The following is a 22,216-nucleotide window of genomic DNA, read 5'->3' on the forward strand; positions in this document are numbered from 1 at the left end:
CGAACTAGCTAGACAATATGCGCTTGCCGTCGCCGAGATGGAAAAACAACCCCGCTCTATATAGATAAACGTTGCCGACAGCGTGGACGAAATTACGCTCCATTCATCCTTTCATTCATCCGAGGCATCTCACCTTGCCTCCCGTAGTCTTCCAACCTAGCCGTCGTTGGTGTGTCGCTCGCTCTCCGCGGCGGCCTCCTCTCGACGTAATAAGCAAAAAAGATCACCCGGCCAGGCCATTACGTAGAAAGGAACGAAGAAATTATCTACTCCGCGCGTAAAAAGCGTGGCAAAGGCAATTCCACCGCGGTTGGACCACCGAGACTTATTTTTGTGATCCCGCCTGCCGCATGGGGTTCTCTCGCCGATCCGCAGTACGCCTAGATCAGCTTGAGACTTTGTCTACGGTATTCTTGCGCCATTGATTCGACTACGAGTCACTGACCGAAAATCCGTGCCCGTTGCTCGGCGGAAGCTCAGAGACAGTCAAGAAACATAGAATTTTTCCTTACAGAGAAAATTGAATATTTTTTTCAGTTTATTAATCTTATTATTCGTTTTCTTTTCTTTTCAGAAAGCGACGAGGAGTTGAACGGACGCCTCGTCCAACTCGGCGAGGTGTTGTCCGAGATAGAGGAAGGTGGCGGGAAGAGAGGGTTGGAAGGAGGGTGGCGTGCTATGATCAGCATGGAGCTTCCGGCACACGCGACGCAGCATGGTGCTTTACACCTGGGGGTCGGAGTCGGGGTCAATCCGGGTGACCCAGCCGGAAGTGCCTTAGCCGCCATTCACCCGCATCCCCAGGACCCTCTAGCCCTCCATCATCATAATCACGGCGCTACAACACCCGGAGGTATGCATGAGGACTCCAAGAAAAAACGTATGTTTCTTCTTACGAATCCACTTTTTTTTCATTATGTAAAACGCTAAGACGATTGTCGCAAGAAGCTGGCAAAATAATAGTACATTATTTTTTATCGTAAGTGAGAAACTGCTTGTACAATAAATGAGATAATATTACCAGTTCTTGCGATAATCAACATTTATTAATAATAGTTTTAACTTTTTATAATCGAATGTAATAATTAACTTAAATGTTGCTGCAACAGTTATTTTTTTTGTATCGTCGGCCAATACCGCGTGAATTCTTGACTGCCGCGATATACGCGATATACCACAACCGATAATTAACTTACCTTTCGATATCGCGCTCGATGATTACTCCGACATCAAGAACAAGACAACGTAAGCGTCAATCGACGTTCGGCGAGCGAACGGCGTGGCTTAAACGCGAGCACGGTGCACAGCTGATAGGAATGTCGTATAGTCGCAAAAAAGTGCAGGCACGTGCCTCGCGAAATACCGGCGATAAATCTTCGTCCGCGCGCGGCGACGCTTCTATTACCAGCGACTTATGCGCACGCGATGACGATGCATCACGTTCGCCGAGTCAAGGTGGAATTCCGGAATCCGTCGAATGCGCTTTCCGGCTCTCTCGCAATCGCGCGAGATTCTCGAATCAATGTTCGACACGCGCGTATGCCTCACGGTGCAGCGAGAGATTTCGCGGTGACCGATTAAATTGAAATTTCTACGAAGTTTGCGGAGCAGTACAGATCATCGTTTCAAGTTGCGGTGATAATTTCAGTATCTAGATCATCTCATTTCAATTATCTCGTAATTACTTACTTGGAATAGGCGCATTTATCTCGACGTCTTCTAATAGAGATCCGCAAATTACTTATCGCAATTCTATACCCATGTTTCTATATATACTCGATCATTAATATTCTCGAAGCTGTGAATCGTATGAAAGCGCGTTAAACACTCAAAAGAGTCTACATTCCCGCTCCCGCCTGATACTTCCTACTGTTTATCATCATTATCTCGCTATAAACCGCAAGCTTATTAAATCCCGTATCGACGATGTACATCCGGTGGAGCAGCGACGTTACGTACCGGGGGACTCCGCGAGCGATGATTTCTCCATCAAAGACCGCCGGAACGAGACTCTCGCGTGAAAGAGCTCCTTGTTCCATACGGAACAATCGAGTTAGCTGAACTTGCTCGCGCGTCGCGCAGGGACCTTTCCGGCTACACAGATACATACGCGCGTGACGCAGGATTATCTTAGAAGCGATAGTTTCTTCGTTGATGGGCGATCGTCACATGGATATATTTTTGAACACATACATACTCACGTGTGACACGCGTGCATGCATGGATACGCCAGGATCATCTTCGAAGCGGTAGTTTCTTTCAGTCAACGGTTGGTTACGCTGATGTAGAAGCTCGTTGTCTTCCTTCGTCCTTCTCGTCTTCACAAATGAATGTGTGCGTGGTGGTAGAGAATAGTGCTGGTTAAGGAAGATGAAAGGCAGCCGCCGTGGCAGCAGCCAGTGACGCGGCATGAGCCACGAGGCCGGGAAAGGAAGAAAGGGAAGAAGAGAAAGAGAGAGTCAACTCGGGGGTCGTTAAATCTAATGATATCAACGTATTTGACAGAGAGAGAGCCGCGGATCAATTTTAGGGCCCACACGCGTATCTAGCGTGTCTCATACATACATCATTATTTCATATTAATGACCAAAACTTTTGCCAAGTTTCTATGTAATGCTCTCGTGCTTGTAATTCTCCTTCTGATTCTCGTTACCTGCAGAACAGATTTACTTTTAATTGCACCTTTGAAATTACGCGTCGCTAAAGCAATCGCTAAGCAATGCATAGCGGATTTCGATTATCTCTAATGGTGCGTAACCACGCAATGGAATTAATTTGTAATTAATGCCCACCTGTGCGTGCGTGTCGCGTGTAGAACACGCAACGCGAACCATAGTCAATTATATGGTTTATTGACCTTGCAACATAGTAATTATTTCGTACACCTCTCATCATGAAAGATTCGATTGCCATCTGGTCCGTTTTATTTCGATTTCGTAGTCGTGACTAATCGTTGCTCTATTTAGACCCGGATTTGTTCGTTATTCGATCGAAAAGCTTCCGTTTTAACGCTGGCTATTACGATACCGTAAACGGTTTTTTTCGGAAAAGAAAGTGATTTTCTAGAAGTGAAACTGGACGTGAAAGATTTTGATCTAAATCTAAATTTAGCCCACATTTTATTTTCGCTAAATTGGCTCACGAAAAAAAGTATATATCAAAACCCATGCCTTTCTCCAATATATTAGGCGTCAATCTGAATGTATTGCGCAAGACATACGGGTCGCTTGGTACGTTTGACCGCTTGGTGTGCCTAGGCGACTTATTTAGCAATTCGCATTAATATCCGATACTCTGATATTCAAGAATGCAGTGTTACACGAAACGACGTGGCTGTTGATTATTACTGCCTACGTTCCTCACAGGATATGTTTGTAGTCATTTGCATATGCAGCTCCATCGCAAACTGCATTGATTTTTGTGCATCTCGTACCTTACATAAAACATAAACAAATAGTAAACTTTTTTTGATGTGTATAAAAACGTATTACAGTTTGAAGTCGTGCATCTTGAAGGGGGGATTAAACGCGCGAGCCATTATCGAGCGAGTAACACATATCCCACGCTTTAATCTCCTCGCAAAAGTTATTCTTTCCGTTGGATGGACGCACGGATCGCTTATGGGGATTCCCATCGCGCCAGACTCGCGCACAACACCAGAATGACTGGCAGCATCTAATATATTTCGTACCGTGTGCATACACGGAAACGCGTTTTACTGTATGCACACGTATACGTTGTTGTTGTTGTTGTCTGTTGCCTATAGGAGAACATTCGGGGTGAGATAGCGGCGGTTATTTATGGGGTTAAATAAAGGAACACTGCACGATCGCGCGATACCAGGCCCGTAGTACAAATAGGTTGCCGTGCAGGTTGCTATCGCTGGCGCGTTGCGAGTCGTCATGATTCGCAGCAATGTGCGATGCTGAATCCTCGCGAGGTGCATTCGTTTGCTTCCTTGTGATATTCTATCGGGGAAGTTGCAGATCTCTCGTACACCACGAGGCTTCCGTTTTCGATAGATTAATACTTCTAGATGCGTCGAAAATGAAAAAATTCTTGCACCATTACACAGTGTTATTTATATATGTATATTGACAGTATTCATCGTATATTATGTTTTCAAAAGATCCGGGAACATCATTAGCGTCTCCTTACTTTGTATTGGAATACTTTATTACTTTTCTGCTCTCTAGAAGTACCGCTTCGACGAGGATACTGATTACAATTCGGCATGACACCTTGATTACAAACTAATCTTTCATTCAATTAACACGTCATCGGATACTTTGAGTAAACGAACAAATGGTGAATGCTATCTTTCTTTTGCGTTGTTCGTTATCGTTATTCGTATGTACGTACGCGATTTGGCGGTAATCTCGGTTACGCATCTTTCCAGATTTCAATTTACACGTCTTAATTCTCTTTTTCTGTTTCGAACAGATGATGGCGGCCACGGAATGAACCAGGATGGTGAGTGAACTTTTGTTTTTTCATATAATTACAATCCCGCGCGACGGGCAATCCAGTTTTACGACGCGTCGAGATGTTTCCCTTGACACAGTGCTGGGATTAGACCGGCGCACGCGGGAGCGGTCGGAGCGGAAAAGTCGCCCGCGCGCGGAAAATGCACGAGCGAGCGTAGCGCGGCGAGTTCAAATAAGCGTTTATCCACGAACCGTTAGTGATACGCACCGCGTTCCCGTTATAATCGACGATGGTAATTAAATGCGAGAAAGTTATCTGAAATGTCGGTTATTGCTTATCAGTATCAGGATCGATCGCGAGAGATCACCAATTATCTCGACACGCGTTCTTACCCGCTACCTCCACGATTTGGAATCATCCGAGTGATTTAATCATTGATAAGTTGATAAGCACTGCGCCCCTACGAACTTATTAATAATCGGGCAAGATGTTACACGCGCCACCGAGTTTTATTGCCCTAAATCTATAAGGCGATAAATGATCTAAAGTGCACACCTTCGGTATCAATGTACAAATGTTAATTGGATAGGCGATAACACCGCAAGAAATCGCAACTCTATAATTTACCATGATACATCGTCCACTTAGTCATCTCATTACTAATTTAAATCTGCATCAGACTTTAATTCACTTAACTATCAACTGAGACTCATGTCGCGTTGATAGCGCAAGAAGATTGCATTTTAATTCTTAAACGCGCGAAATACGAGCCAGCGCCGGTCCATTCTTTTTTAGGAGGGATCCCGCGCGCATCAAGGATGTCTCGATCGTTTTCTGCTTCGCGACTCTTCGCGCGCGCGAGGATAGTATAGAGCCGAAGGATACCTCCTCCTCGACCAAGTGGCGAGGAGGATCCCCAGCATCGCCGCGCGATGTTCACGTATAATTTATGCCGATGACTTACACGCCTCGCCGCGGTAGGTGGGAGACGGCGCTGGATGGTAATCACGAGTTTAAAGGGTAAACGATCGCAAGGTGTTGGGGGCCCGGCGTGGGGCCCCGTGGGCCCTGCCAGCACGCTCAATATTCAACAGGTATTTACATTCGCAAATTGTTTACGTCAGCCCACGATGAAATCTGTCAGGATTTCGTTCCGTCGGCAGCTCGACGGAGTTCTCTCCTGTCCCTCTTTTTCTCTCTTTCTCTCTTCTTTTCGCCTTCTCGTTTTTTCCTTTGGTCCTTTCTCCTCGTCCTTTCTACGAATCTACTTCATCTCTGTTCTCACCTTCCTCCCACACAATCCGACGAGAGGCACGCACAACGAGAAGGTTGCCCTCTTCTCTCGCATCCGCCCTTCCCCCGAAGCGGCGCGTAATTACATCTGGGTATTAATCAAGCGCACGTCGGGAACGAGCACGGCGAGGTCTTGATTTTCGTCCGCGCGGCCGCGTCTACTCGCGATCGCTAATTTAGTAAGCGTGTTCATTTAGCAGCGCTCAATCAGATATTGATTACAAGACAGTAATCAAGTCTTGGCCGTTGTCTTTTAGAGCGAAATAATTCACACATTTTGATTATTTTCACGCAAGAAATTAGTGCGTTGTAAAAAATTCAAGTATTTAATTATTATTTAAGATTATTTAATTAATGAACACTAACACTAACAGTATACGTTCTATTACCTTTTTTTTAAATACCATTTTTTTTTTAATTACCGCGAGTAGAAGGTTATTCGTGAGACATTAATCAGCGAGTCCCACAATTTCATGCCTGCACAACTATAATACTCGAGCATCGATATACAAAGAGATATCTCCTATACATGCGCTGTACGTAGTGTGTACCTTTCCGCGATTTTTCAGCTTGTTCGCAAGATCGGGGCTAAAGATAAGTAAGTCGTGCGCCGGTCAAACGTTCGTTCGATGCAAACACGCAAAACCAGTTTGCTTTCCTTAATGTCGGACGATTACGCGGACACTTAGAAAAAAAAGTGCCGCAACCTGTATAGCAAACTGTCGGCTGCTCGCTTTAATACCCGAATCGTATCGGTCGTTTTAGAGTCACTCCGACAGTAGTTGGAGCCTTCGTGGCAACGCGGTAAAGAGTCACGAACTCCGCGTAGAATTTCAAATATTCCAACGATCGCGCGCTCGGCTCGTCGTGGGAGACCAAGTCGTGTTTTGATAACGCACAAACGGAAAGCGTACTCGACGCGGTGACCTCTCCCCTGAAAAAGCGCTCTCTAATCCCGTGCTATCGAGATCCGTAGTCCTCGGCAGCGGCATCCGCGCGCGCTGCAGTTTACGCTTCTCTTCCCGAGTCCTGGGAGAGACTCGGACGATACACGTTAACGTTTATCGTCGGTTATTAATACGGCGCGGATTACGCGCCGTAAGTAACGTCGCGCTCATATACGCGCGTATGCGCGCGTGCGCGTATATCTGTGTATCCGCGTGCGCGTTTACGACGACCGGCCCGGTCCTAATTATAGCGTAATACAAGCGCGATCGTATGCCGCGGCTTGGCGCTTACGTAATCCCGCGATAATGCGGCTCTCCGCGAGTGCACGCGCTCGCGAGTGCGCTTACGCGCGCGCAGCGTAAGGCCGCATACCTCGCCTACCGATGGAAGCATTCGCCCCTGTACGCCAGTGGAGACTCACCAGCCGGGGTGATGCGGCGTTATCTCGTTTGGGATAATGACATTGAGGCGCGCGGATTTTTGCCGGACGCGCGGAGAGTTGGCGGCGACACGATAGTATCCGGTTGCGGTATCTGCCGATCCATACTGAGATTACTTTAAATCACGATCCAAGGCAGCGGCCGCTTTGACCGATTCGCGTACGCGTAATTTTCTCGTTCGTGCTTCAAGAGGTATTTTACAGAGGAGAATGAAAAAAAAGAAAGAGATATGAACGAGACATGTGACGTTAAAAATGTAATAGCGCGAAAATTACGCACTGCAAGATTTCCTCTGTTATTAAAATTAACACTTTCGCGCATTTACATAGAGCATTATAATGAAAGATCTTCTATAGATTTTGAAACTTAAATGGAGCCATATTGAAATCTATGACCTATACAAATTTCAATTACGTCGATATAATGAATAATTTTCTTTAATTCTACATAATTTTAAAAAATAAAAGGGAACACAGTTTATATCTGATTGGAAAATTATGTAGTAGCGAGCCCTGATTAAGATGTTTGTTAAAATTTTATTTCAAAACTTGTTAAAAATTAGTATAATAATATTTTTATTGTGTTGGAATCGCAGAATTATAAGTTAGGCTTTTTAGATTGCCAATTGAATTGAGATTGAAATTAGTAAATTCAATAAGACCGTAAGAGAGACTAGAATTAATTATAAATCAAACCAAATTTATTGAATCAAACATTAAATAAATTAATAGATAATATGTGCTAAATTTAAATGTGAAAAATGTAGATCGTGTCTGCCGTATATCGCAGTCGTATTCGGATAATACATGACGATAAATAGCTTAACGAGCTGACGTTCGTCGGCTGAAATCAAAGATTATCTGGTTGATTTGATTGCACGAACGCTGGCGCAATCGCGACGTGCCTGCACAGTGCTTTCCGCGTTCGCCGAGCCTCCTCGGAGAGATGCCACCGCCCTGAACGATTCAGGAAGCGAGGTCAGCACCCTGCCTCTTCCTTTTCTCCCTTTCTCGCTTGTCTCGATTAGCCGGGAGTATAGCGGCGCGATAACATCGACCCGCGCCGCGAGTAGTCGCGGCGATAACGCGCTATCGCGGCTCCCGCGGTGAATCACCGAATGCACTTTGAAAGGTCATAATATTCTAATGCATCTCTGTTATCGATTCCCCACCTGCCCGCTCCGGAACAAGCAGCATCGGTGATGCGCGCGCGAGCGAGCGTGATTAACGATGTAGCGCGGATCGTAAATTGTACCAGGCGATATTTATTAATTGCGCACGGCGGCCATGAGGAATTTCGAAGCGATGTATCGGTAGCTCCCTCGGAAATGTTTTATCCCGTGATGAGCAAGCGCGAGGGATATGAGTAGATACGAATTTATATACGTCGCGTGAGAAAATGTCACAGCTATATTTTTACGATTCTCATTCGTTTGTTTATCAGACGGATCTAGAAGTAGAGTAGAAATATTTTTAAGGAATTAAAGAATTAAATTGAGAATTATTGCGGACGGAGTATACGCGTCAATGAGTTAAGCAATTAATTACTAAAAATTTACTCAGTATTTATTCGTACATTCTATTAGTTATCTTTTAAAACATCTGGCTCATTCGCACGATACGTCAACATTTTACGACACGGGATACTTATAGCTTGCCGGTGAGAACATTCCTTGGCGATGCGACAAAGTAATACGGCCGGTTCAAACGAGCTTGCTAATCAACAAAACTGTTTCTACCGACTGGTATCTGATGCACATGCCGCACGAGAGAGCCGTGTACGCGCTCTCATATGTGTATGTGCGTGTTTTATTCGCCTTTCGCATAAGTAGTACGTGCAGTACCACGCCCGCGCACTCGCGAGAACTCGTTCGACAGAACGAGAAAGACGAGGAGAGAGAGGCACGGTACGCACTCGCACTCGGCGAATGATTTGTATTGCTAAATAATCAGCGCCAGTTGTCTCGAGCAGTTGGTTTAATGACGACCGCGGGGAAAGCCGAGCGGGGAGAGAAGAGGCAAGGCGAGGCAAGTTACATATAATACGCAATGCATACACAGACCATACATCCGTCCTATAGCGAAGAAGTCGAGAGGCTTTTCTGCCGATCGCGCGAACTTTAGTTGGCGATCGCATAATTCCTGACCAAGCTATCGTGCGTCTCGATATTTCAATATCGAGAACGTATCGAGAGAGAATGTGTGTGTGTGTGTGTGTGTTTGTGTGTGTGTGTGCGCGCGTGTGTGTGTGCGTCTGTGTCGACAGGACAAACGTTGCTCAATTGGAATTTGTACTACCAATGCCGATTATGGAATATCTACATTCATATATCTGTTCTTGTGTCATTTTATGTAATATCTTATGCGTTATTTTTACAAAGTACGGACAAGTTCTTTAATATCTGTTAATCACGTGAATTACCTCGATTGCAACAAATCATTGACGGATGATTTCTTCGCGTAGAAATTAAAAATTTCGATTTTAAATAGATCTGTGTAAGATTACCATGCGGAGGTGGCTTCACCTGAGATTCCGCTTTGCGATTTCCTCCTCTCCTCTGCGACCGTACCACGTCGGGACGCTGGAGATAGAATCGGTACAACTCCAAGGTGTATGTACAGAGTCGTGTGTAGCCCGCCGCGTGTATATCGATGCACGTATGTATCCTTGTACACAGACAAGGGTGTGGCTGCTCTGCGCAACGGTATCATCGTAGGTGCATGCCGGTCATCGAGACCGAATTCTCGTTGCGTTTCGATGACTGTAACCTTTTGCGACATTCGCGTCTATTCGCGCGACATACGCGCGAAGGAGTGGCTTTAGATGGTAGAAATAGATATGTTAGCCATCATAAATTTTCAAGGAAAAAGAAACTATATGTAAGAGCAATTGTATTTTCTAAATTCAGCACAGTCGTATTTGTACTCGTTGCTAAGATGTACTATATTGGAACTATTACGCTGTTTTCTATCGTAATGCCAATGCAAATCTCCGACCCATTTGGAGAGAGAAAGAGAGATACGTACAGAGAGTTACAAAAAAGTTATAGTTGAGCAACGAGTGCTTTTCACGCGGTGATTTCATTCGTGTGAGCTTTCCACGATGATAATTATTTCCGCCGTAGTTTCGTATCGTCTATTGCTTACCGGCGGGATATTCATTTCTCGAAGTGTAAGACCTCACTTAATTCGAACCCCCCGGGTTCTTCCGAGTGAGTAGCCTTCGTTTAACCTACGTTATATAGTACTGCGGTCACGTATCTGTGTGCCTATGAACGCGTGCACACGCCGCCACGACCGGTACCTGCTTCCCCGCCAATGCAAACGCCGGCTCGTAATGCTCGAGTACCGAGTAGTACGCAGATACTTGCGCAAACAGTCGGAGGAAGTGCAGTTGCGAGATCAACCGGTGAGCGAACCTGAATGCGCGCTCACTATTGAAAATGCGTGTTGTATTTTAACGGTTTCACGCCGCTTTTATTGATGCATCAGGTCCCATTTATTATTGCCGCCTTAGGTTTTTTTCCGGGATATATTGGAACCGAATTCTCTTTATCAACGAGTAACTCTCAATTTTTTGTCAACCAAAGCATTTAAATTTTACGTCAAAAAGGATAAAATTTAATTAGTCTATAAAGATTGTGATAGGATGCTTTTACATAAACCGTGATCATCTACCTTATGAGAATATCCATGTATCACAGAGGTAATAATCTCTTCTCGAGAGACTTAGTGACATGTAAAATAAGAAATCGAAAAGTCATGCATACCTTCCGCAAAAAATGAATGCTCAAGAGAAAATATTTTCTGTGTGCGGATGTATTCGACGGTATGCAAACGCACGTGCGTAATCATTGACGAATCATAGTGGGTGGAAGTTTGATCATGCGTAACAGGTTGTCCGGTAGTCGTTGTCCGTTCGTCGGTCTTTTACCGATTGCGTGTTACGTGCTATTTTTAACGAGCGAGCAAAAAGTCTCGGCGGAGGATTCCTCTCGCACCCGCCCGCCCAGCCTCGATCATTATCGGGCGCAAGAAGATAAAACGATCGCTACGAGGACTCTACGCGGCGAGATGTCGGCGTCCCGTGTTCCTGGAGAGATACATTCGCTCGCGGCCCAAGAGATTAATAATTATCGGGGTGCTCGTGAATGCTAATGGTTTCTACGGACTCTAGAAATAATTCCCAAGTTCAACAACTTCCTTAGTCGACATTGTAAGTCCTTAATTTCCTGGATTTTATGCGCGTTTAAAAATAATTTTAAATTAATTTGGAAATTGTCTACCATGAAAAATTACTGAAATATATTTTAATCCTAAAAAATTGAGCGAATAATTGTCTTCACGTGCATGTCAAAGCGAAGATATCTCCGAGCGTTGTCCGGAGCAATGCACACCAAACAACTGCGCAATCATTCGTTTCCATCACGATAATTACTCGAGCATCTACATACTCTACAGCAAATGCATCGTTCACACGAACGCATGTAGTTCTTTCTTCCGCGAATCTCTCTGACCTGTTATTATTAATCAGCTGAAGGATTATCAAGTCGGCTAGCGCCAATGACGGAAGTCGAACAGGTTCATCTGCATGGAAGTCTGATTACTAATCGCGTACTACTCAACGCATGCTCTCGCGTCGTAAAGACGAATGCTCCATTATCGATTTATAGAAGAAACGCGGTCAGTGACACAATCCTATTTCCAATCCTTTCATAACGACAAAAATCGAATTGTGATCGATATTACAATATTTATATCGTACTAATACTGATAGTTAATATAACGGCATTTGAGAGAATTCGTCGGTGTTTAATCGAAACGTGTGTTTTTCACCAATTGTTCATAATAATGTACGTCACGTCAACCGACACTTCTTCATGTAATTATCGTGTCATCTCTCCAACCAGTTTGATCGAGAGCAAGCACGCATTTGGCACACGCCGCAACATCTTCATGGGGGTCTCCCCGGAGGCAGGCGGGTTCTCCGAGTCGTTCGTAGACGGCATTGCCGCGGTTCAGAGCCGGCTGGTCAGCAGAGGTAGTCTGTGGGGCGCCAGAGCATGACGCCATTAACGTAACGAGGCCACACGTTGCACCCTCGCGAGCACTAGACTATATCAGCCCCGAGTGCCTGTGCCGCGCGGCGCGGCAATGGATTCCTAGACCTAGACCTCCGAGTTGAGAGAGAGCCCGATACCTCGCAATTATATCCCAATCAAAGGATATACATACGTGCATACGTACGGTACGGTTCGCCGGTTCGAGTGCATCGACGCCGATCGAGATCGGTCGCCGTTGGACTGCCAATGGAGCGACGACAGAGTCGTTGCGTCTGTTTACACGCGGGAGCGCACGTGCGTGCACCACGTGAGTGTCGTGTACGCGTAGCCGCGGCACCTGGCGTCCCCGCCGCGCATGGTTTTCCGCTTGAACTGATTATGAACTGGTTTTTGATCATCCAACCGTTCGATCGCTCGGTCGCGAAGGTGCTCGGCCGTCGCGTTACCTCCGCCGGCGAATCGTTTCGTGCGCTCTCAAATTGTTGCGCCCGATCACAGAGAACGGACGCCAGAAACGTTTAGCGAGCGCGAGTCTGACAGTTCGCGCGAGTGCCAGTATTGTATATATCAAATTAACTTGAATTATTCGATTGACTACACAAATGCAAACTATGTCGCTATACGCAACACTTCCCGACAATCGGCACCATCGATTAAATATCGTTAACAAAGTTACAGCGCACTGTATAGTAGATAAATCATGGCAGTATACTCGTTGCGCATCGACATTACCGGAAGCGGGAATGGAACAAGCGGCGAGGTAGGGTCAGATGCAGGTCGGTTCGATGTGCTCGTAACAAATCAGCGACGGAATCAAAAGTACGTAGCTTGTCTCGCAGTCGAATTACGGTAAATTAGCGGGAGTAAAGAGTCAGCGCCGGCAAGAACAGCAGGTACCTACATCGAAGAGAAGACAAGTCATACAGGACGAACGGATGGATGGGCAGGGGCAAACATAAATTAAGATGGGGGACTGATTATGAGGCGAGGGCAGGCTATCATTACCCGAGCCATCGTGACCGGTCGACCCTGCAGCAGCCGCGGCTGCTGAACACAACGCGCTCGCTCGCTCCCCCCTCACTCTCTCTTTCTCTCTCTCTCTCTCTCTCTTTCCCTTCTCCGTGCCAGTACACGATGTTCGCGATCCGCCTGCCTCGTGCCCCGATAATGTCGGGGTGGGAAACTGCAAATTATTAATCTCCGTTCCTTGCATTACATAGTTCAACGAATATGAAACGAGTATTGTCAGAAAGATACGGAACCACCGTTTCACGGTCGTCGAGGCGCCGCTGTTAAAATTTTTCTCCCGTTATCACATTTTTTGGATTGAAAAAACGTGATAGCGAAGAGCGAAACCGTATCAGTCATCGCGTTATTATCAACTATTCGATGGTCTTATGAGCTTCTAATTAACACAATCTTTGCATTTGTATTTTTAAATCTTTAAGTCTTTTTTATAAATTATTTAAAAAAGGAAATAAATTTACTACCGATCGTAAAGCAAAAAAAATATGAATGTAGAAAATATTATATAAAAAATACTATAAAGAAACCGCTATTTGTCCATTATCGAGGCAGGTGGTGATACACGCCTACGGGACGAGGTCGCGGCGAGGACGATCGGAAAGGACTCGGCCGAGTTTCTGCGCGATGCAATGCAATGCAGCGCAATGCAACGGACAAGCGCGCGAATACTAGCGCGACACGGAGAAAGTTCCACGTTAAGCACCATGCTTTTCCTTAGCCGGGAGCCAATCACGATCACGATCTGCGGCGGGCACCTCTAAGTCGTCTGTCCACCCGAGGCGATGGGGCGATGCGATAAAGACCGATACACATTGCCCACGCAGGCATTTCTACGCGTTCGCGTTTTTTTTCTTTCTTCCTCGCCCGCAGTCACAGTGCCTTCCGTGGCACACCGCAAAGTAGGTCGCTCTCCGTAATTTCCGGTGAAATCCAATTACGATATATTTCGCACCTGATTTGATTGCACCGATTCGAACGTATGCATCTCCTGAACGGATTTCTGGAGCCCGGAAATGAAAGATTCCGACATCGTACGACTCCTTTCTCGTTGCAACGATGTGTTATAGATCAAATAGTTGCGATTATTAATATTCCGATTCATATCAGATATTATTTTATTGAAAATATTTCAATGATTTCTCGGCACACATGAGAACCATGCAACTAGAATATTCTTTCTTGCACCGGAAGATATTTAATATATTTGCTAGATCAAAGAAACTACTAAAGCCACATATGATATAAGCGTCTGTTATAGCATTTGGGAGAGAATTCCGTGAATCGTTACAGGGTCGAGGCTCAGCCGATCTTATCGATTGATTTGCACCGTGTGACTCGTCATGCGTGCTCGCAATTCGCGGCAGCTGCGATCTTCGGCGGAACCGCGTAATATACGTGCCGATATATCTCAAATTCTCGCGTAACGATCAGTTGTGCAATTCCCGATCATGATTCCAGTACGCTTTACCGAGTTGTTCTCTTAGTAACTCAGTTTTGACCTCTATAAACGTATCTATAAACGCATTCGGTATGTATAAAAATTCTTAGCAAATTGAAACTTTTAGCGAGCTATTATTTCACCAACTTGAAGTGAAATTTTTTTGCAAAAAAAAATCAAAATTCCAATTTTGCATAATTAATATCGACAAGTTTGGACTAGAATCTTAACAATCGATGCATTCCTTGGAAATATTTGTGCGTTCGCATAATCATAGTTGTGCAGTCGCCATGCGCGAGTCGTTTCAACGGTCGAGTTTTGCGGCCGATCGCGAACAATTAGAGATCGTATCTTGGCTTCTTTCCCTTTCCCTTCTCTCTCTGATTTCTTTTCTCTCTCTCTCTCTCTCTCTCTCTCTCTCTCTCTATCTATCTATCTATCTATCTATCTATCTATCTATCGCTCTCTCACTGCTGTTCTTTGGTGTATCTTTCTCTTTCTCTCTCTTCCTTTCTCACTGCTTCCGATGCAGAGCCAGGACAGAGAAACGGGCCCGCGATTCGAGTCGAAGAAACATTACGTGTGCCGTTGGCAATACCGGTAAAAAACAATTCGTGCCTTTTCCCCGTTCGTAATTCTTCCGCCTACGACCGAGATACAGCAACTGCGTGAACATCCGAGCTTTGTTTCTCGATAAACTGTCCGTTTCCTTGATTAATGTATTAACACTTGTCGTGTCCCTTATTTGTGGTTTACATGTGCTTATAACATGATTTTGTCTACAACACTACGTCTTCTCTTCATTGTGGATATCGCGTAATTGTGGCAGAAAGGCATAAAACACGCGTTACATTGCGAATCGAAAAAATTCTGTACGCGCGTAAATTATATCTGTCACGTAATCACAGAATCGGAATTGTGCGTAGCAATATCGGTGCATTCTCGGTTAATTAACTATTGCTATTTTTGCTGAGTTAATGGTTTGATTCAATGCCGGAATGGACAGAATGTTTGCATGCAAACCTCGATGTAACGGAATAGGTCATATTTGAAGCTGCCCATTCCGTTCCAACGACCAGACCATCGAGGCTGAGCACGGCATAGTATCGCATAAAATTTTTATAGGCTATTAGCAGCAAGCTAATAACTATAATTGAGGATGTAACGTGCATATAAATGTCGCTACTTGTTTCTGGAGCGAACGAGCCACCACCTCGCATAAATTTCCTTCAACGCGACCAATCCGATGAACATATGAAAAACTGTAAATCTTTGTCGTTGTCGTAAACGCAATTAGTTATACACTCAAACGTGAGACATTTTGTATCTCCGCTTGCTGATCCGCGGAATGGCGTTGCTTGTGCCAATTTTAAACTGCAGATATTAGACTCACGGTCGTTTACAATATCCCGTCGTAAAGATTCATTAATGGCGACAATTTACGCCTTCATAAACCGTCCCTGACATGGCAGAAAACGAGGATTCCTCGCGCGAGACTCTGCCCGCTTTACTTGACAGTCCTTCATAATGGAGGCGGGACGTCGGTACACCTAATTTCCGATTAGCATCGTCGGCCGCTGCGAGTTCCGCCGCTAGTTTATCACTAATGTTGATCCGTTGCTGCGTGCGGCAACCTTGATATATCGGTAGTTCCGCACGACGCAAGAATCCGCGTCCACTCCCCGGGCCCCAACGTTAGGAATTATCATAATCTCGCTGTGCGCCGGCGGATAATGCGGATGATTTCCCCGCGAGAGCCCTGCAGAAGCGAGATTACGGCAACCGGACAGTTCCGTGTCCATGTGCCCCCGAGCAGCATGCACCGATGTACCGACGTTTTAAGAAGTTCTTTGCTTGCAAATTGTGCTGATTGGCTTCGTAGCCAGATAATTACCGAGCATCCGAGACGATCGTGGTTGTTCGAGTCGATGAGTTCTCGCAGAATACAACCGTATGTTTATGTCAATTATGTTATTTTTGTTGGCAAAGAAATTCGCACATTTCATCTTTTAATATCTCATCAAATTTATCTCACAAATCTTAGGAAAAAACATTGGAAAAATTTATTTTTATCTTACCTTTTTATAGATAAATTATTTGGAAACGTTTTGAACATTAGTAAAAAATTTGTGTTGAAAGATTCATACAAAGAATTAAAAACGACTATATAATAAAAATGATTATATATTGATGACATAATATTTACAAGAAAAGTTAAATACTACGCACTATATTTGGAGGTTTTCAACAGACATGTGAGATTTCTAGATCGAATGTAAAATCTAGCTCGAATTACGACTTTAGCAGTGTTAACACAGCTATACGTTAAAGTGACACCCGCTGGCAGAGACGTTCGCTAAAAAAGTCTTACGGTAAGACCCCGATCATACCACGAATGTATGTTCGCTGCATAAAAACAATGAGAAGCGAGAGGGGAGAAGGAGAGAAGGAAATAGAGAAATAAAGACAGGCGGCTCTATTTGCATAACCGCCCCGACTTACAAAAGTCTATGATAAGTTGGCCCGATAAAGACGACCGCTTGTAATCCCCGGCTTCCGCGCTCGCGGGACGCCGTATATATATCAGAATGTTACGAGCTCTTGGCTGTTTTTGAGCGATATTACGTTGCATCGTCTCGATTAACGCCGATACATCGCATGCGAGGGTTTTGCAAATTTACTAGTCTCTGGTTCGAGAGATCATTTTCAATTCAATTACGATTGCGCATTAGCATTGTTTCGATAAATAATTGAAACTGACTTAATACATATATGCAGGAGATGAATTAATATATACGAAAACGATACAATACGACTAACTCTATTTTAATTTACAAAAAATATTAAATATGAATTACGATATTTCGCGGTGAATAGATCTGCGTATCGCGAACAATAGCGGTAGTGTCTTACCCGATACAGGTGATAGGTGGACTTAGGTGGCAAATAGCATGCACGTGTAACTGAGAATGCGTCCGCTTAGCAAATATATCCGCGTGTAAACCTGCGTTACATATATACCGGGTGAGCGCATATCGCTACTGTTTAAATTAAATTCTTTTTTTGCATAAAAAGTTGAATATATTTCAAAAGAAAGAAAGAGAAAGAGAAAGCTTTCTCATACAATGAACAACATTAATAATATACATATTGAAAATACGAGTACTGTTATTTTTTATAAATCTATAACGAAGCTGCTGCCGTAAATGCACTTTGATCGTAATCCGATCGTACCCAGAATTTTATCGAGATACGTTTAGAGTATATTACCACCATGAATTTCAAACGAGCCGTTCGTTTGCTCTCTAGGCGAATAAAGATCGAGATTCTATCGCGTAAAGGCGAACACCTGATGTACGAATGGAACGTGGGGAGCACGGGGACGCGTGCTCACGCGTGTGCAGGTGACAATCTCGTTTGTGTTCACATGATAAACGGCTCCCCGGTGGTGTTATAGGCGTTTGACGTGCCGCCTGTTGACCATTCACCGAGGACTGTCAACCACGTTTACGACACATTTCAAAGATTCACACATTCTCAAATTTTTCACTTCTCTGTCGTTCTACAGATACCTCTTATGAAAGCAATAATATGAATAATATGAGAAAATTGAACTCCAATTTGTATACCTATCTATCAAGACGATTCGATGGAGAACACTTCGATTAATTATAAAAAGCGATAAGAGCCGGCAGTCATTTCCGGGCTTTGCGTTCATCGCGAGTGACAATCTATTTCCTCCTTCGTGCGTTCGCACGATAAACCACTCTCGATAGAATTACCCGACGTTTCATGCGGCTTACGAGCGTTCCCTCCGCGAGGCCTACCATTTGCGTTGTACACGCATACCGGAGGCCTCGTTCACCCGGCTTAGTAACGCCGTCGTCCCTTTTCATATCCGCGTTAACCTCCGCGCCGTTCGGTTAATTGATCCGGAATACCATTCGAGCCTCTTAGGCTTTTTCTCGTCCTGCCCCTTCCAACCTACCCCCTCGGCTTCGGCCGGTCATCATCCCATCTGAAAGAAGCTCCCGGTCGGTCCGTTCTTTGACTCAGGGAGCGGAATTTCAATGCGTCCTACTACGGCCCTCCGCGAGAGAGATTCCCCAGTTATTCCCATAGTTACTTGCTAGTGAGCGAGTACGTGCAGCGATTTATCGGCGTTTCGATCGAGAAATGGAAAAAGCACTTGGTGAATATCCAAGTTGGTAACTTCCACTGGGAGCGCGATGACGCTCGAGTAGCAGGAATGCTGATTTATCGTTCGGTTCACATTTTTCGTGTAAATTGTATGGCATTTGATTCCCGATTGAAAGATCAAATTTTTATTCTATAATTTATTCTTCATGACTTTATCCTTCAGTTTAAAGAATACAGCCTTCATCCTCTCGTAATAAGGATATCTAAAATCGGCGCAGAACATCGTTATAAACGCCTATTTCCGCAGACTCGAAAATCGTATACCGCCCGATCGTACGTGATGCACGATGCGAGCAGGCATCAAATAGGCGGTTCCGTGACTTAAAGACGAGTTTGCGGAAAATCGAAGTAGCAAGGACGGCGCAGACGATCGTGGGGCAGCGAGCAAAGGCGGTTATTACTTAATTCTAAAGGCAGGCCTTTAACATTACGTACGATTAACCGAGCGCTCGCAATCAGCGATCGGATCGATCTTTCGTAGGTCGCGCAAGATCAATGTAGAACTTATGTTAGCGGTGTAGGTATCTCGCATACGTAGCTGCGCACGCTCATCCCGTGTGTGCCCCGGTATCCTAAGCATCTATAACTACGTGGTCTCTCAAACACGGAGACCAGCCGATCTGCTTAGTGCGCGGCGCGCAGGATCGCTCTATGACCGGTCTATAAATCTAGTAAATCTTAAGACGATGGCTGTTTTATCGAGCAACAAACAGGTTACTAATGCGCCACGCTCCAATCACGGGCTCGCGTGACGCTCCGGGTAATGCCGCCTCGGCGAACATTTTTCCCCCTTCTCGTCCTCGTCCCGTTCTCTTTTTATTTCGGTCCACTATCTCATGCTCGCGCGTCGCGCTTTTCCGAGCGACCCATGGTATCCTTAAGGTCAATTCACAATCCATCTGTCCTGAATATAGGTAGTCTCGATACGTCTGATTGAAAAATTTCTTTCTTTTTCTTTCGCAAATACGGCATGCTGTTCAAATCGTTTAGTTACGTCACGGCGTGAAATAACTAAACGCTCGGTTGTTTCAACACTTTCATCCCCGTCGACTCGAGTGAATTTTTCCAAGGTAGCACTCGCACGCGGAAGCAACCAACTGCGACGAGCGTACCGGATTGTCGCAAAAAGCAACGTACGACACGCGCCGCATCGCTCTGCGCCACGCAAGAAGCGCTAAACTGCAAAGTATTTCTCATATATCTGAGTAATCGTGGCGCAAGTGAGCACGTCGAAACGCATCTGGTCACATTTCGACGTTGTACCGGAAGAGCGTAAGAACCTTAAATCAATTTCAAGGCAATTCGTGCAATTTAGAAGTGCCTGTATGCGTGCGCTATTATTGCGTACCAGTGATGTAGCGGAGTTAGTGGGAGAGAGGGGAAAGAAAAATTATATCTCCTTATTGCATATACATATATATATATATATATATATATATATATGTACACATGCAGACGCGTGTATGTATACACACACATATTTCACTGTTTTTAATATTTAAATATTTAATTCACTTATACATATGTATGTATGTATGTGGACGGGTACGCGCAATATAATAAATATTGGCGATAATTGTATGCATATATGTATATATGTAATTATCGTTACACGGGTCTAAAGCGAGTATACGTGTTTCTCCTGTAGTCTTAATCGCGCTAACTCCATCTTTCGTATTATCGCGTGCGAGTGTGAGTTAGCCTTAAGCTCCGGCAAGAGCTATCACCCGAGATCCTGGCGTGGTCGCGCAATTTATTTGAGGAACGACAGGCGTTGTCTCCCGCCAGTGTACTTCCTGTTTATCGTAAAACTCGAGGCGCACTATTAATTGTCACGATAAATCGCGCGGCGTCATACGTGTCTCCGTAAGGGGATTAATAATTAGATGATGATTATATGCGCGACTGGGCTGCTGGCTCCCCGTACCGGAAATCGATCGTTGACCGCGCACCGTTCTATCCTTAGCCTGTTTCGAGCGCGCAATGCCGCGCACGTTACACGGAGCGAACGATATTTACGGCACGGTGTGTGTGATAAATACGAAAGTGATTTAAGCGAGTCGGGTGGAACCGGTGGCGGAGCTTTTTGTTCGCGCCGCGGTGTAGTGATCACGATATTATTTCGATAGCAATCGCCATCGTTATTATACAAATGAGATCGTACCAAGTTTACCGTTACGCGAGATATTTGTGCACACGGCTATCTTTTCCAATTTTTCTGTCTGCTACCGAGTATTCTGAGTAACTTGGGCAAAAGTCGACTAAATCTCATAGGAAATTGATGACGAACGCGTTTAAACGCGATCCAAAGTGCATTCGTTACGAGCAATTAGGACCTCGGCTGTAGGAAATTTAAAGTATGCTTTCCGGATTGCGTGGAAAGTACTGTGGACGCGATCTCTGTCTTGTAAATAAGTTATTAAAGCGTTCCGGAAAGGATGGAGCCGCCTCTCGCTTTTCCATCCTCTCCGTCGCCTGGCTTGCGACCGTTAACGAACCAGAGCGCGTCGTATTGTCGCAAATTGTTCGAAAATGCATCATCCTGCGAAGTAGAAAGCATGGCAAAAGCGAAAATCTGACGACGGCGGTACCGACCGAGTTTCCAAGCTCGCACGACGAAGCGCCACTCGAAACTTCCTTCTGCTTTAGTTGAAAATATTATGGAGATCACTTCCGGATTGACGTAACGATGAGTAAAAATTAACTTTCGAAAGTCAGATCTTCCAATTCACCGTATTTATCGCCGATCGTCAGGCTCGAAACCGCAAAGCCTGTTAAAGAAACGTCGTGAAAGTACGTCGTGATTTAGTTTCGTCGATCTGTCCACAATAGAGTCGCTCTTCCGGGTTAAAGTCAATTTTCAGACGCGAATAAAATCGCTGACCAGTCCCACTTTTTATTCCGCGATAACCGTCACAATTTTCGCTTCGTCCACACTCTTTTGTTCTTGTGGCAAGCAGAATCGAAAGTTGCATCTGATTGAGATGACCGGATACTGACGTCGAAGAAAAAAAAATGTCTTTTAATAAATGTTTCTGTAATGAAAGATGAAGAGTGTACGGAATATTCGCTATCAACCGGACAGGACGTTACCTTCGGGGTTTAGAAACAGTTGACCGGACGTGGATAATGGCTGGCATGGCCACAGCTGAGTACACCGACCCATCCTTCCTACTGGCACGCGGGTGTGCAATAAGCGGAATTGCGGTTTTAGGATGATAGGCTGTCAAGCCGCGTTGCAAATTATTTTCGGTGGAAAGCACGACATTCTTTTGTTCTTGGAATTACACGAGGAAGTACGGGACGAAAATAACTTTTTCCTTTGCCCGGGCCTATTCACGAAAATCTCACGTCTCGTCTCGAAATATCAAGGATCAAAGG

At 44.9% G+C, this 22,216-nt stretch overlaps 1 protein-coding gene across 1 annotated transcript in view; it reads left to right on the plus strand.

Moving 5' to 3' along the window:
* The first annotated feature begins 678 nt into the window (after positions 1-678).
* The window catches only part of LOC105449768, a 90,387-nt gene continuing 68,849 nt past the window's right edge, over positions 679-22,216 (plus strand). Inside the window, exons 1-2 of the mRNA XM_011689154.1 lie at positions 679-880; positions 4,444-4,473. Coding sequence (XP_011687456.1) covers positions 679-880; positions 4,444-4,473 — 232 coding nt within the window. The remainder of the gene's footprint in view (positions 881-4,443; positions 4,474-22,216) is intronic.

This window comes from Wasmannia auropunctata, unplaced genomic scaffold, assembly GCF_000956235.1.
Source record: "Wasmannia auropunctata unplaced genomic scaffold, wasmannia.A_1.0 LD336111.1, whole genome shotgun sequence".
NCBI classification, from domain to species: Eukaryota; Metazoa; Arthropoda; class Insecta; order Hymenoptera; family Formicidae; genus Wasmannia; species Wasmannia auropunctata.